This window comes from Cicer arietinum, chromosome 4 (assembly GCF_000331145.2).
Source record: "Cicer arietinum cultivar CDC Frontier isolate Library 1 chromosome 4, Cicar.CDCFrontier_v2.0, whole genome shotgun sequence".
Lineage (NCBI taxonomy): Eukaryota > Viridiplantae > Streptophyta > Magnoliopsida > Fabales > Fabaceae > Cicer > Cicer arietinum.
The window spans coordinates 51,491,006-51,505,276 of NC_021163.2; the positions used below are offsets into that span (position 1 = coordinate 51,491,006).

Sequence of the window (14,271 nt, forward strand, 5' to 3'; positions counted from 1 at the left end):
CAAATATTCCAGATTGGGACCCCATTATCTTTTGAAATGTTTCTGTAGATTTGACAAAGTTGGAAATATCATTTTTTAGTTCCATAACCTCAGTTTTCAAAATTTCCTTTTCTGTATCCTCGTCAGGAGGATGCGTTTCAAGAATTTTTTGTTTCTCAGAATTTTGAAAGTGAGATTGCTGCAACTCTTGAATGATTTTAACATATTCATCATTCTTTTTCTGTAGCTCTTCATTTTGTTTCTTTATCTCAACAAGTTGGGTTTTTTGAAACATGCATTTTTGAGATAAAGTGTATGAGTCATTTAAAAGGCTATCAAATTCAACTTCTAATTTTTCACAATTGGGACATAGATCAGAAATACTTACCTTGTCATTTTCTGATTTTGTCATGAGACATAGGTTGGCCTCTTCTTCCTTTTCTTGCTCCGAGGATGACTCATCACTATCATCCCAAGTGATCATCATGGATTTGTTTTTGTATGGGAATTTTCTGGAGTTCCTTTTGTTGAGAGGACACTCAGTTTTATAGTGTCCCATCTTGTTGCATCCATAACAAGTTATTTGACTTTTGTCAATTTTTTCTTTTTGAGGAGGTCCTCTATTCTGTCCTATTCTGTTTAGCATCCTCTGGATTTTTCTGGAAATCAGAACGAGGTCATCCTCATCCTCAGACAGAGGATACTCTGCGCTTTCCTTTGTTATGACATCTTCATTCTTCTTGGAGCTTTCTGTTTGGCTGGTTTTTAGAGCAATCATTCTTCCCTTTTTGTTTGGTTTATCAGCCAATAACAATGGTTCATGAGCTCTTAGAGTTCCAACCAAATCTTCTAATTTCATGTTGGTCAAATCTCTTGCTTCTGTAATGGCAGTTACCATTGGCCTCCATTCTTTTGGTAAACTTCTTAGGATCTTTCTTATCCTTTCTTGAACGGAGTATACCTTTCCAAGAGATCTCAAGTTATTCAATATGATGGTTAACCTTGAGAACATTTCATCAATGGTTTCATCCTCCTTCATTTCGAATAGTTCGAAATCCCTTACTCCCATATCTATCCTTGCTTCTTTTACATGACTTGATCCTTCATGATGAATTCTTAGAGTATCCCATAGCTCTTTAGCGTTTTTGCATTCTTCAACTCTGTCATACTCTTCCCTGCACAAAGCACACGTTAGAAATAAATGAGCTTTAGAGTTTAGGAGTACCTTTGCATTTTCATCAGCCGTCCATTGTGCTTGAGGTTTCTCATCGGAGGTTGCATCTGCGTTGTTGGTCCTGATGACATGATCTCCATTTTCCACCACAGACCACATGTTGTTGTCTTGTGATATGAGAAATAGCCTCATCTTACCTTTCCAATGATAGTAATCTGTACCATCAAAGTAGGGAGGTCGGCTGGATGATCCTCCTTCAGGGATGTACTTAGCTTTTGACATATTTCTTTTTGGATCTTTTTCTCTTACACTGCTAGGTGTATTTTTTTAGAAAACCTTGCTTGAGGTTTCTCATCGGAGGTTGCATCTGCGTTGTTGGTCCTGATGACATGATCTCCATTTTCCACCACAGACCACATGTTGTTGTCTTGTGATATGAGAAATAGCCTCATCTTACCTTTCCAATGATAGTAATCTGTACCATCAAAGTAGGGAGGTCGGCTGGATGATCCTCCTTCAGGGATGTACTTAGCTTTTGACATATTTCTTTTTGGATCTTTTTCTCTTACACTGTTAGGTGTATTTTTTAGAGAACCTTGCTCTGATGCCAATTGTTGTAGCTAAATATCACTAGAAGGGGGGTTGAATAGGGATTTTGCTGTTAAAAACAATTTTTAAGTGTTTTAAAAACTACCCTCTTGCTGAGGATGACTAGCTCGATGATGGGATTTTTAAATCGTTAGATCTAAGCTGAGTAAAAAAGTAGGAGCAGAATATGAGGGACACACACACAATTTTATACTGGTTCACCCAAAGATGGCTACGTCCAGTCCTCACACCCTTGTGAGATTTCACTAACTTTCAAAACAGATCAATCCTCAACCCGAGGATGATTACAACTGTGTATTATCAAGCTTCACCAAGCTTACAATCAATTTCCAAATATTTCCAAGCTTCACTCACTAGGAAATTACAAAGTAGAATGAGAGTGATTGATACTTAATACTTTCTCAAAAGATATACAAAGATATAGTGTAGGATCAAAGAAAGTAATAAGGGAGGATGTGATTTGCTTCTTGAAAGCTTTAAGATGCTTGATCTTTTTATGCAAGTGTGTTGTGTGTCTTCCAATGGAGAGCTTGTATGCATTTTATAGAGATCCAAGCCCTTGATGACCGTTGGAGCTCATTTTCAAAGGATCCAAGGTTTTCATCAAAATTACAGAACTGCCACTCAGCTTGTTAGGCTTAGGCAGAACCATCCTCTTGCAGCATAGTCTTTGATCTTGACATGTCCTTGCTTTTTCTCTTTAATCAAAGTGCAAGGCTGTTTCTGAGCTGCATTTTTCGAAGTCTTTAAGGTCTAGGTTGGCTTCATCTTTTGAGGTGATGTGGACAAGAGAGAAAAAGCCACTTTATGACATAGGACTGTCATACTCAGTCCGAGGATCAGATCTGGCAGCAACATGTGATCTTCCATTTTTGGCTTGTTTCAAGTTGCCTTTTGCTAACTTGACTTCCTTATGAATTAAAACGTGCAAGCCCATTAAATGGTCAGATTTTGACCTTTGCACATGCTTGATAGGTTGCTTTCACTTTTGCTAGCATTTCCTTTACATACTAGATCTAGCCTTTTTCTTTTGACCTTTTGACTCTTACTTTTGAATGCTTTGTTTATTCATGTTTGACATTGTTATACATTTGAATAAACACAATTATTCTGGTGAGAAATCAGATTGTCCAAATCTGGAGATATTTCAAATTGCAGCAATTTCCATCCTCGCGCTTGCAGCAATTTCCATCCTCACGAGGGTTTTCCATCCTCAGGCCATAATCACTTTTTTCTTCTTTTTGCCTTAATGATTAATAACCTATTATATTATATGAATACACTCAAGAGCACATGTTAGTCATTAACCACAATCATAATCTCTTAAGTAATTTTGTTATCATTAAAATCATTTGAGAGATTTTGTCTCAACAGATCTCAGCTGACAAATCTGAGTATCAAAAATATTTCCAAGACTTTAGAAAAAAATTATTCTAAAGTTTAGCTAACTCTAAGAAACCATAGGAATCAGTTAAATATACTCTAAGCACAAAAATAAGATTTTTAAACAAAACTACATTTTTCTATGAATTCATACTAGGATTAGAGTTGTGTATTTACCTCAAAGAGTTTCAATCAACAACTCTCTTGAGATGGGTACCCTTTTCTCTATAGCACAAACCCTAACTCAAAAATCCTAACAAAGAGCATTTGTAGGAGTATGAGAAATTATGCTTGTGAGGATGTTAACTTCATTTTTTAATGGTTGAGGGTTTGAGCATTAAAGTGAGAAGAAGCAAAAAGAAGGAGAGGGAAAAAAAACAGCAACAAAATGGGGGAGAGGGAGAGAGAGAAGAAAGGGGAAAATGAATTAGAGAAAAATGAGGTGAGGTGGAAAAGAAAATGCAGTGGAGTTGGTTTTAATTAATTAATATTATAATATTATTTATTTATTTATTTTTTAGAAAAAAACAATGACATGGGCGTGTCAATGAAAAAGATGGAGTCACGTGCATTTATTGAAGATTTCGTCAAAAACACCAATAACATTTGGTGGCAAATTTTTTCTTTTTAGCCACATTGACATTAAAAAAACGAATGCAATATAGACCTTGCATGGAAGTGTAAACTCTAGATTCAACACTTACCAATATCGAAAAAGCAAGATTGTTCTTGTTTTTAAAAAAAATTCATAATTGGATTTTTATTTAGAAGTCATAATGATCAAAGAGTTGCGTATGAGATTTCATAAATAAATAAAAACGCAAGAGAAAATCTTGCATAAATGTGTAAACTCGATTTAGCACCTACTACAAAAAAATAAGAAGTAAGATTGCATTATAATCTTTCTCGTTCTTAAACGAAGAATAAATCTTCTAAAAATCTCTTAATTGATTTATTTTGACATTTCAAAATCCTTTAGTTGATATATTTCAGCGTTTCTCATTATATTTCTTTATTATTTTACTTTTTGGTTTAACTGTAGTTTCGGTCTTCCTAATATTACCAATTTGTAGAATTGGTCCTTCAATTTTAAAATTTGACAGTTTTGGTCTCTCCCTCAATTTTTCTAACTAAAAATGATGATTTAATTTATTTTAAATGACATGACATAAGATCTAGCAATGTAGAATCATCTAAGATGCATTAATTATTTATATTATTATTAATTAAATTACAAAAATAAATAATTTGAGAAGTTGAAATTTAAGTTTTTAGAGGACTTTGTTGCACTTTCATGAATATTAATTATTTAACATTATTGTATGATATATTACGTCATTTAAAACATGTTACATTATTACTTTTTAGTTTAATCATTTAGCGTTTTTGGTTCTTGCAAATATATTTTATTTTGATTTTAGTCCCTGTAATTTTTTTTGTTTGATTTATATCCTTGCAATTTCTAAGAAGTTTTAAAAAGTCCTTTATGAATATTTTTTAGTAAAAAATTGTGATATTGCTAATTTTGGATGAAGTGGCACATGATGACCGTGTAATTGTTGTTGACTAGACAATATTTAATATTTAAAATTAAAATTCATTTTATTAACTCATTTAATCGTTTTATTAAAAACTTAAAACTAATTAATTAATTAACCAAGTAAATAATAAAAACTCAATAATCTTCATCTTCAAACCCAATTTTTTTAATTAAATGATTAAAAAACTGTTAAGACAAACTCTCAAATTAAAGTTTTAATGAAAATAAATAAAGGTTAATTAAGAATGTTAATTATGATTCTAAAATGTTATGTTATTTTAATTTGTGCTTTTGACTGAATTAATTCAAAGATAGGAATCAAGCAAAGCAAAAAAATCAGATAAAAACTGAACAGATAAAAGAAATAAGAACATTCTGGACAAAACGGAGAATGTTCTCCAGGATCAAGACTGATCATCACAGTCTCAAAATCAATCAATCTCCATTAGTTCAAAGAAGATTTTGCCTCTGAATTTCATACTAAGGTTATTATTATTTGGCAAGGAACAAGTAGGATCCATTCTAGTCAAAGAAGGCATTCGGATCACTAAGATAAAAGCTCATGAAACAAACAAGTTAAAAAAGTATGAACCTTCTCCAGCTTAACTGTCAAGAAAGTTAATCAATCTTGATATGTACAAGACATCAGGAAGTCATCCAAAATGATCAAGTCTGAACCTCCAGATTGATTATCAATCTCCATAAAGTTCAATAACTGAGAGTCCAAACACAACAAGAATTCATTGAATTTGTGAGGGCCAAAAGCCCTCACAAAGGAGGGGAAGCAGACACAAAGGAGACATTTGTGGCGGCTTTTGGCAGCCACAAATAAGGTGGTCACAAACCTTTGTGGCGGTCAAAACGGCCACAAAATTTGAAATTTTCGTTGTCATTTGTGAGGGCAAAGGCCGCCACAAAGTCCTCTTTTTATGAGGGATTAATCCGCCACAAATGCATCCTTTTGTGAGGACTTATGCCGCCACAAAGGTTAAAGCTGAATTTTAAAATTAAGATTTTGTGGGGGCCCAGAACGCCACAAATGTCTTCTTTTGTGAGAGTTTAGGCCGCCACAAAGGATGAAACATTAAAAAATAAATATTTTGTGAGGGCTTAGGCCGCCACAAAATTTTCACTTTATTAAAAAATTAATTTTATTAAATTTGAAATTAATATTATATATAATAAATTAATATCACTATAAATTTTAAATTTAAATTTAAAATATAATATTACAATTTATTAAAATTTAAATTAAATATATTATATATAATAAACTAATATCAATATAAATTTAAAATTTAAATTTAAAATATAATATTACCATTTAATTAAAATTTAAATTAAATTTAAAATATAATATTTAAATTAAAATTAAAATAAAATTTAAATTTAAATTAAATTTAAAAATTAAAATAACTATTATATATAAAAATATAATATTAATATTAATTAAAGTAATTACTACCAAACCAAATAAAACATTCTAAAATTAATAAATCATGTCTTACAAATCAAAATGTAAACTTACCAAAATTACCAAAATTATAATATAAACTTACCAAAAATAAAATTATAATATAAATCATGTCTTCAAATCAAAAATAAAATTTAAAAACTAAATATATAATATAAACTTACCAAAATTCAAGATAGTAAAGAAAAAGCTTGGAGAGATAATTTTTGTAGAGAGAAGGTGGAGAGAAAATTTAGAAAGAAAGTATAGAGAGAAGGTAGAAGTGAAAAATGATAAGAGGAGTGAAGTGATATTTATAGAAAATTATTGATCATTTGTGGCGGCCAAAGCAGCCACAAAATCCAACGGTACAATGAGCATTTGTGGTGGCTTTAACGATCAGAAAATAAGGAATTTGTGGCGGCCTGGGCGGCCACAAATTGGAACGTAACAATGGGTATTTGTGGCGGCCTTTGCAGCCACAAAGTGCAATGGACCAATGATTTTGTGGTGGCCTGGGCGGCCACAAATGGCTTGCCTCTGTGGCGGCCTTTACCCTCACAAAAGGGTTGATTTTGTGGCTGAAAAAGCCCTCACAAAAGACTCCAATTTCAGCTGAATTTTGTGGCGGCCTAAACCCTCAAAAAATGACAACGTTGTGATTTTGTGAGGGTTTAGACAGCCACAAAATCCAGCTAAAATTGTAGTCTTTTGTGAGAGATTTTTCAACCACAAATAAAGATCAATTTGATTTTTTGTATTTGTGAGGGATTTTTCGGTCACTAATTTGTGAGGTTTTTTTTTCGGCCACAAAATATTTGTAAAGTTGGCCACAAAATGAGTGTTTTCTTGTCGTGAGATTGATTATCAATCTCCGTTTCTGTAGAAGTTAAGTATCAATCTCCATATTTCTACAGAAGTTCATCATCATTCTCCAAACTGTTTTGGACAGAATCAAATCTAAAGATCAAAAATATAACATCAACATATACATCTGAAACATAAAGGATCATTAAACACAAAAGCAATCTGATCAAAAACGTATAAATCAACCAAATCAAACAGATTTCATAAAGTGTTCAAAGGCTAAGTATTGGTCAAAACTGACAGAGCACTACCAACATCTCTTTTGACCTTTATTAAATGCTCCAAAATACCTATAAAAGAAAGACCAATGCATAGGGAAACTGCAAGAAATTCAAGTGTTATCAAGTCTCACAAATCATTCACATTCACATACTTGAAATTCTCATTTTCTCAAGAAAGATTCAGTTCTGATTATACATATTACTCTGTTATTATTGTACTGAATTCTTTGAAAAGAATCGAATCTCAAACAAGAGTTGAGACATATCAGATTCTATCAAAATAATTTCATCATTATTGTAAAACTCAAACTATAAGAGTTTAGTATAGTTTGAATAGATTGTTTGAAATCCTATCAAGGCTGATAAGTGAATTGATTTAATCTCTTTCTGGGTGGAAAGAAATAGAGCTTGTACTAGTTCAAGTCTGATATGAATTACGTGATGTAAAACCAAGAAGGTTCTTTGTTTTAAACACGTAGTGGAAAAACTCGTAGCTGTGAGGACTGGACGTAGTCCAAGTTGGATAAACCAGGATACATCCTTGTGTGATATTCTTTCTCTTATCTCCTTATTTATTAAGCCTGGTTAATTACTTGAATTAAAACATAAACTGAATTTCTGTTTTTTCAAACTAACCAAGAACGTTATCCAATTTCTGATAAAAACAAAGAACGTTATCCGTTTTGTGTTTTCTTAACTAAGATCATTCTTGAGTTAAGTCCTTAAGTTTTTCCGGAATTTTTAAAAATGAACATTTACAATTCAAACTCCCTTTTCCTTGTAAATCGACATTGTTACTTCAAAAACTCAATAATCTTCACTCTTTTTTCCTCCTAAAAAAAGAGTGGGTCCTACCTGAGATTCACCCTGACGATATTAAAAAATTTGGGGTATAAGATGAAGATTATTGAGTATTTATTATTTAATTGGTTTATTAATTAATTAAAAAATAAAATAAAATAAAAAATAAATCAAAAAATAAAATAAAATAAATTAAGGGACTAAAATCAATTAAAAACATATTTGCAAGAACCAAAAACATATTTAAACCTTTAAAATATGTCACATCATTATTTTTTAGTTTACAAATTCAAAGGAGAGATCAAAACTATTGTAATTTAAAATAGGAGGACCAATTTAATCTATTGAGAAAAATAGATATACCAAGAAGTGCTATGAACATCTACTCACTCAAGGGAGGATGTTAGAGATGTAAAATAAATTATAAGTTAGTTATTTTAGTTATGTGATAGTTACAAGTTAGTTGTCTTATTTAAAAATTAGTTGTTCTAATATAAGTATATAAATTTTATTATACCTATTATTATAATTATCTTTCTCATTTTATCAATTTAAAAATTATCTCTATATTTTATTAGGTTTCTTTTACATTCTTTCTCTTTCTATTTCTTCACCTTACATCTTAACAATTATAATACCTCTCTTTTTGGGGTTGTTTGTGTTGGATTTGGTAAAAATGACAAGATTTTTAATTTTTCTTTTCTTATGGAAAGAGCATATATGTTTTGCATACTGAAATCGTATGGATAATTAGATAATACTTGAAGCTAATAGACTTTCTTGTGAATTTATGGTTCTTGACAACCATTACCCATATCCTAGTAAATAAAAATTATATCTGAAATTGGTCTTTCTTTCAAACCTATTATACTCTATTTTTGAACCCTTGACAACCACCCATAAAAAATGAGTGTTATCGTTTCACACTTTTTTTTAAAGGGTCTGTGGAGGAAAGTCCAAGAGATTCTGAGAACAAAATCACTTTTAAGAATAAAACATTGGAGAGAATGGGGAGGAAGTAGGGTATCAAGATAATCACTTTAGTTCCTCAAAATATAGAACATTTTTATTTTAGTTTCTGACTCACCAAAATACTCAAATAATTAAAATAATTCTTAAAAAAAATACAATTTACTATAACAAAAGTCATTAAAAGATATAATTTAATGTCAAAATAGTCTATTACTGTTATAATGTCATGAACTAAACTGACTGATATTTTGATGATTAGATGACTAATTTGAATTTTTTTTACTGAATCAAAGACCAAAATGATGACGTCCTATATTTTCATGGGCTAAAATAATGGTTTACCCATCTATTTTCAAACTAGTAGAACTGATTGCCGATTGATGTATTTTTAACCAATGATGAAGTGATCCAATAGTTAAGAGAGTATTTTGTAGAGTGTATTAGATGGTTTGTTCTTAGCATTATTTTTTCAAAGAACATTTTACTTTATACACCCATTGTTATACCTATATCCCACAAGTTTTAAAAATACCAACTTTATCCTTGAAATTTTTTATTATTTTACAAACTCAAATTTTTTTTTTAACCATCCAAAATTTTTTGGTACATAAAAGTTTTTCGAAAAACTTAATTTATCTTCTTCAGCACAAAAGCTTGAAAACTTGCGTACAAACTATTTTTTTTTTTTTAAATTATTTTTAAATTTTTTAAAATTTAGGTTTCTAATTTTCCAGAACAAGTAAATGTGGGTAAAGTTTTTTAAATTTCTTTTTCAAATTTAATGTGGGTAAAGTTGGGAAAAAAATCATTTGGAATTCTAATCCAAGGCCCATTCACTTACTTTAGAAGAGCCCATCGTTCACAATAAGAAATTAGCAAACTGTAAAAAAAAAAAAAACAAAAGTAAAACAATTAACAATTAAAATAAAAAATAAATTAGCAAAATGCAGCCGCTGCCAGTTTTCTCTTGGAGTATCACAAATAACTTGGAGTCCCACTGAACTCATCTACCCGGAAAACTCACTCGGAGTCCGTCGTCGGCCGCCACAATCACCGATAAACTCGTCCAGGTTTTTTTTCTTTTCTTAAATTCATATTTCGAATGCGTTTCCCACGCGATTTTTGCACCGCATCGTGATTCCCCGATTGTCTAGGTCTGAAATTTGAATAACTATTCCTATTCCTTTTCCCTTCTACAGAAGAAAAACAGTAACAATCATGGTACAGTGGCAGAGGCACATTTTCCCAATTCTTCGTCGCATTCATAAGGGAATCGACAATGCCAATCATTCGGCTTCAAATCTTTTAATTTCTCGCTTCAGTTCTTCTCTTTCACAAGGTTAATAGCTTTTTCTTTTACCATTTTGTGGTATTTTTAGTTATTGAAGTTTGTTAAGGTTCATTAGCAAAAACCTTTCTTTGGTATTGTAGGTCAGTTACAGAGGCAATGGTCCACAAGTTTGCCTAGCTTTTCAAGGCCTATTTATCACTGTTTGCAACGATATCAGGTAAAATTAAAATCGTGTTTTGATTACACTATCATTAATTCATTATTGATGTATTGGTTCGAGTGTGGTGCTGTCAAATAGCAGCTATAGCATAGAAGATTTTGAACAAATAGCCGCTGTTTTGAGATACAGGATTTAGTACAAAATGTTGTTAAATAGTGGCGCTTTTGTTAGTTTTTGTGATTTGCAATTGACAACGCTAATTGGTTTAGAAGTTTGAGGCATTGGTTTAATTGGAAGGGAGGGCATCTTATATTCTCATGTATGTCAAAATTGATTTGATGTTACGATGTTTGTTTGCAGCTGTGCTTTATGTAGTGGTAGTAACGGAATTAATTTTAACTAGTATTCACAAATTATTCACTAAAAGCCTGTTTCCTTTGAGAAATTGTGTTCTTTTTTCTGTCAGTATTTTTTGTACACATCTTTGAAAACAGGAGATAAGTTGAAAATAAGGTGATAGTTTTGTAGTTAAAAGTGAAAATAGAAAATGGAAAACATTTTCTCAAAGTAAATGGGTTCTAAAGTTTTCTCCTATAGATTGAGTGGGGATTCTCATTGATACCATGACAAAAAGTGGAAGTGTCTTTTTTCTCATTGATTGAATTTTTCTTTTTTATGTAGTTTTGGATATTAAATTGTGAATCTTGTGCATTCAAAAATGATTGTGCATGTGCCAAGAGTTTCCTCAAGTTGTTAGTGTGGCATAAGAAAACTAAGACTCACAAGAAAATGTTGGCCTTTCATGATTATAGGTTGGATGATTTCACTCCTTCAGGCCTTGTAGTGGTTTCTTTAGTAAGCAATTCATTTTAAATTCATGCTCCTAGTGTAGAGAAGTTTTCACTTGATATTTTATTAAGAAATCCAAAGTTTATTCTAAGGCAAAGTTTTTTGCCCCAAATGTGGTTCTGAATAGAATAAACACCAGTTATTTTTGGCAGAGTGGAATACCTAAAACTGCTACTTGCATTTATATTTGTGTAATGTGCATGACCAACTCTGAGTCAGTTATACATTGTTTATGTTGTCTTATTGCTAATTTTTTCTAGAACAGGTCATTTGGTGTTTGTAGAGAGTATTTGGTTTGTCTCTAGGGAAATCTTGACAATAGGGTTTAAAGGTTTGAACAAGAAAAATAGTTAAGATTGTGAGGAACTGTGCACCGTTTGATTTTTTGTGGTGCATCTGGTTGGAGAAGAATGCTTGGATTTTGCATATCACTTCTTCTTTAAACATCTTTTCATATCAACAATCACCATCATAATGATTCCTCTTGTTGCTTTCTAAACTGTGTCAACTTGTTTTCTTGGACTTCATGATCATATTTTTTTGAGGTTTACATATACAAGCTTGTTTGAATTTATCTTCCAACTCACCAAATCACTATCTTGGGTCACACTGAGCTTGTGTTATAATTATTAAATCTTTGTAAAGATTTATTTAGCTACTGAAAACATCCTCTTCTTTATTTCATGTTATGTATTTTATTATTTGGTTCTATTCAGGGAATTTCAAGTTCTACTCAGTTGCTTGCAAAATCATCCGAGGAAACACCTGTTTCGTCACCTTTAGTTCCAATTTCGTTATTAGGGAGATCAACAGGTGAAGAACAGAATCAGAAAACTATTACTAAGGCAGACAAAGTTCAAGCAATACTAAAGGGAATAAAGCAGGTTTGAGATGCCTTATCTCTTTTTGATCTTGATGAATTGCTTTTGGTTTTCTTATATGCATGATTTGGATGTAAGTGATTTACATTCAATTTTACACTATGGGCATATTTGATAGATCTCAAAAAATCAGTATTTAAATTTTCGTCCTGAAAATTTTAAATTGAATGTAACAGAATTTTAATTGCTAAAATGTGCATCAAAGAAAACCAATTGCATTTTCATATAAAAAAAAGGGAAATTAATGAAATTATCGTCATTTTGATGGAGAAATAGTTTCTACTTTATTCATTCAGTTGAGCTCCTTTGCTCCAAGCTTCCCACACACCCTTTCTCATTTGGACACGTCAAAATCACATCTACTTGTTAATAAACTGTGTTATTTTAATCAGTCTGAAACAATTTTATGCAGACACTTTGGCATCTAATTTTTTTCCCATTGAAATGTCTCCCTTAAAGATCTTGGTTGCTCTGGAAACAGTAATAACTTATGGTTAGACTTAATGTATGTTCATTTTTTAAACCTTATTTTAGAGTCCAAAGAAGGTCAACTTGGTTGCTGCTTTGGTTCGTGGTATGCTTGTTAAAGATGCATTGATGCAGTTACAAGTGACAGTAAAACGGGCTGCAAAAACTGTATATCAGGTAGTAACACTTGGTTTTATTCTGTCACCTAATTTGCCAAGACTGTAAAAGCTATATATTTTAATTGCCTTCGAAGTTCTTCTGGGATATGCTTCAGATTTTACTCATCATTTTTCCACTCCTAGACCTTTGCCTTTTTTTTATTTTATTTTATTTTATTTCGAGTTGTAGATTTTTACATTGGGACTATATTTTGACACCAAGTTTCTTGTTAGCTTTCATTTTCCAATTTCATGATTTTTTATCTTTATATCTCCAATATCTCTAAATTTGCGGAGTCCTTCCTCTTCGATGCTCTATGCTTGATATTCTGACATATGCCCTAAAAATGTTTCATACTATAGATTTGAGGTCTTTTCGATTTCAATTGACAAGGAAGGTTTACTTCTACTGCTCTTTATAGGAAAAGCATGTTTTAAAGTTTTTTACAAATTGCAGGTTATTCATTCAGCCCGTGCAAACGCCTCTCACAATCATGGGTTGGATCCGGAGCGCCTCATTGTTGGTAATATTTTTTCTGTGCTAAAAAATGTTAGTTGTGAAGTTGTTTTATTGCCTTGTTTTCTTTCTACTAATGATGCTGTGTTCCTGTTTCTTACAGCCGAAGCATTCGTAGGAAAGGGATATTTTAAGAAGAGAGTTTCCTACCATGCCAGAGGAAGATCTGGAATCAGATTCAGAGCAGAATGCAGGCTAACAATTGTACTAAGAGAGATAACCCCTGAAGAAGAAGCAGATATTGCTAGGCTGAAGGTCCATAACTTTAAGAAGCTTACTAAGAGGGAGTCTCGACTTGTACCGCACCAGCTTATTGAGACCAATCCTGTTTGGGGACGGAAAAACAAATCTAACAGTCAAAACTTAGATGCTGCAGCTGCATGATCCTTACTTGTTTGCAAGTTTCATGGTTTGCTTTATGGCGATGGCATTTTTTTTGTCGAATTGATTCTTGTGCATCGTCAAAAATAGTTGAGAAATATGCAAACCATGTTTCACACTGAGACTAATTCTATAAATGCCTAGGTTATGTATTAGAAATTTGTTTGCCCCTTTATGCAAATAATTAAATTTTGTGCTGGAACATCCGTTTTATTCTCATTTATCAGCTTTGTTTGGTTTCTACAATAATGGCATGTCTAGTCATAAACATTGATGGTAAACTAGTAAGTTGACTAGGTGTATAATATTAGAGTTGGCAGAAATGGATGTTGAATCAGTGTTTGAAACCAGTATTGAAGAAATCGGATTGAATTGACTATTTTTTATCATAATTAGTTTATGTAGTCTCTTAATATGGACCTGGTCGAACGGTGGATCCGTATGAGTGTCCAACAATTATAGGTTTTTGATGTAGAATTGTCAGATTAATTTTAGAGTAATTTTTTAAAGGAATTTAAATCCTTTAATGTAAATTGTTTTATTTGGATAATAAATTTAAAATGAAGA

The 14,271-nt window shown here is 31.6% G+C and overlaps 1 protein-coding gene across 1 annotated transcript; it reads left to right on the forward strand.

Annotated features, from left to right (window-relative positions):
- The first annotated feature begins 9,936 nt into the window (after positions 1 to 9,936).
- On the forward strand, positions 9,937 to 13,908 carry LOC113786135 (uncharacterized). The gene is made up of 7 exons (XM_027333181.2): positions 9,937 to 10,069; positions 10,199 to 10,338; positions 10,431 to 10,507; positions 12,016 to 12,183; positions 12,715 to 12,825; positions 13,264 to 13,330; positions 13,427 to 13,908. Exons 2-7 carry the CDS (start codon positions 10,218 to 10,220, stop codon positions 13,705 to 13,707), a joined length of 825 nt encoding a protein of 274 aa, XP_027188982.1. The 5' UTR covers positions 9,937 to 10,069; positions 10,199 to 10,217; the 3' UTR covers positions 13,708 to 13,908.
- Positions 13,909 to 14,271: the final 363 nt, after the last annotated feature.

What these genes read in the sequence shown, in the direction of transcription:
- LOC113786135 (XM_027333181.2), top strand. Translation starts at nt 10,218, where the DNA reads ATGGTACAGTGGCAGAGGCACATTTTCCCAATTCTTCGTCGCATTCAT. An exon ending in CTGCAAAAACTGTATATCAG is followed by an intron (nt 12,826 to 13,263) that starts GTAGTAACACTT and finishes TACAAATTGCAG; the next exon opens with GTTATTCATTCAGCCCGTGC. An exon ending in TCCGGAGCGCCTCATTGTTG is followed by an intron (nt 13,331 to 13,426) that starts GTAATATTTTTT and finishes TGTTTCTTACAG; the next exon opens with CCGAAGCATTCGTAGGAAAG.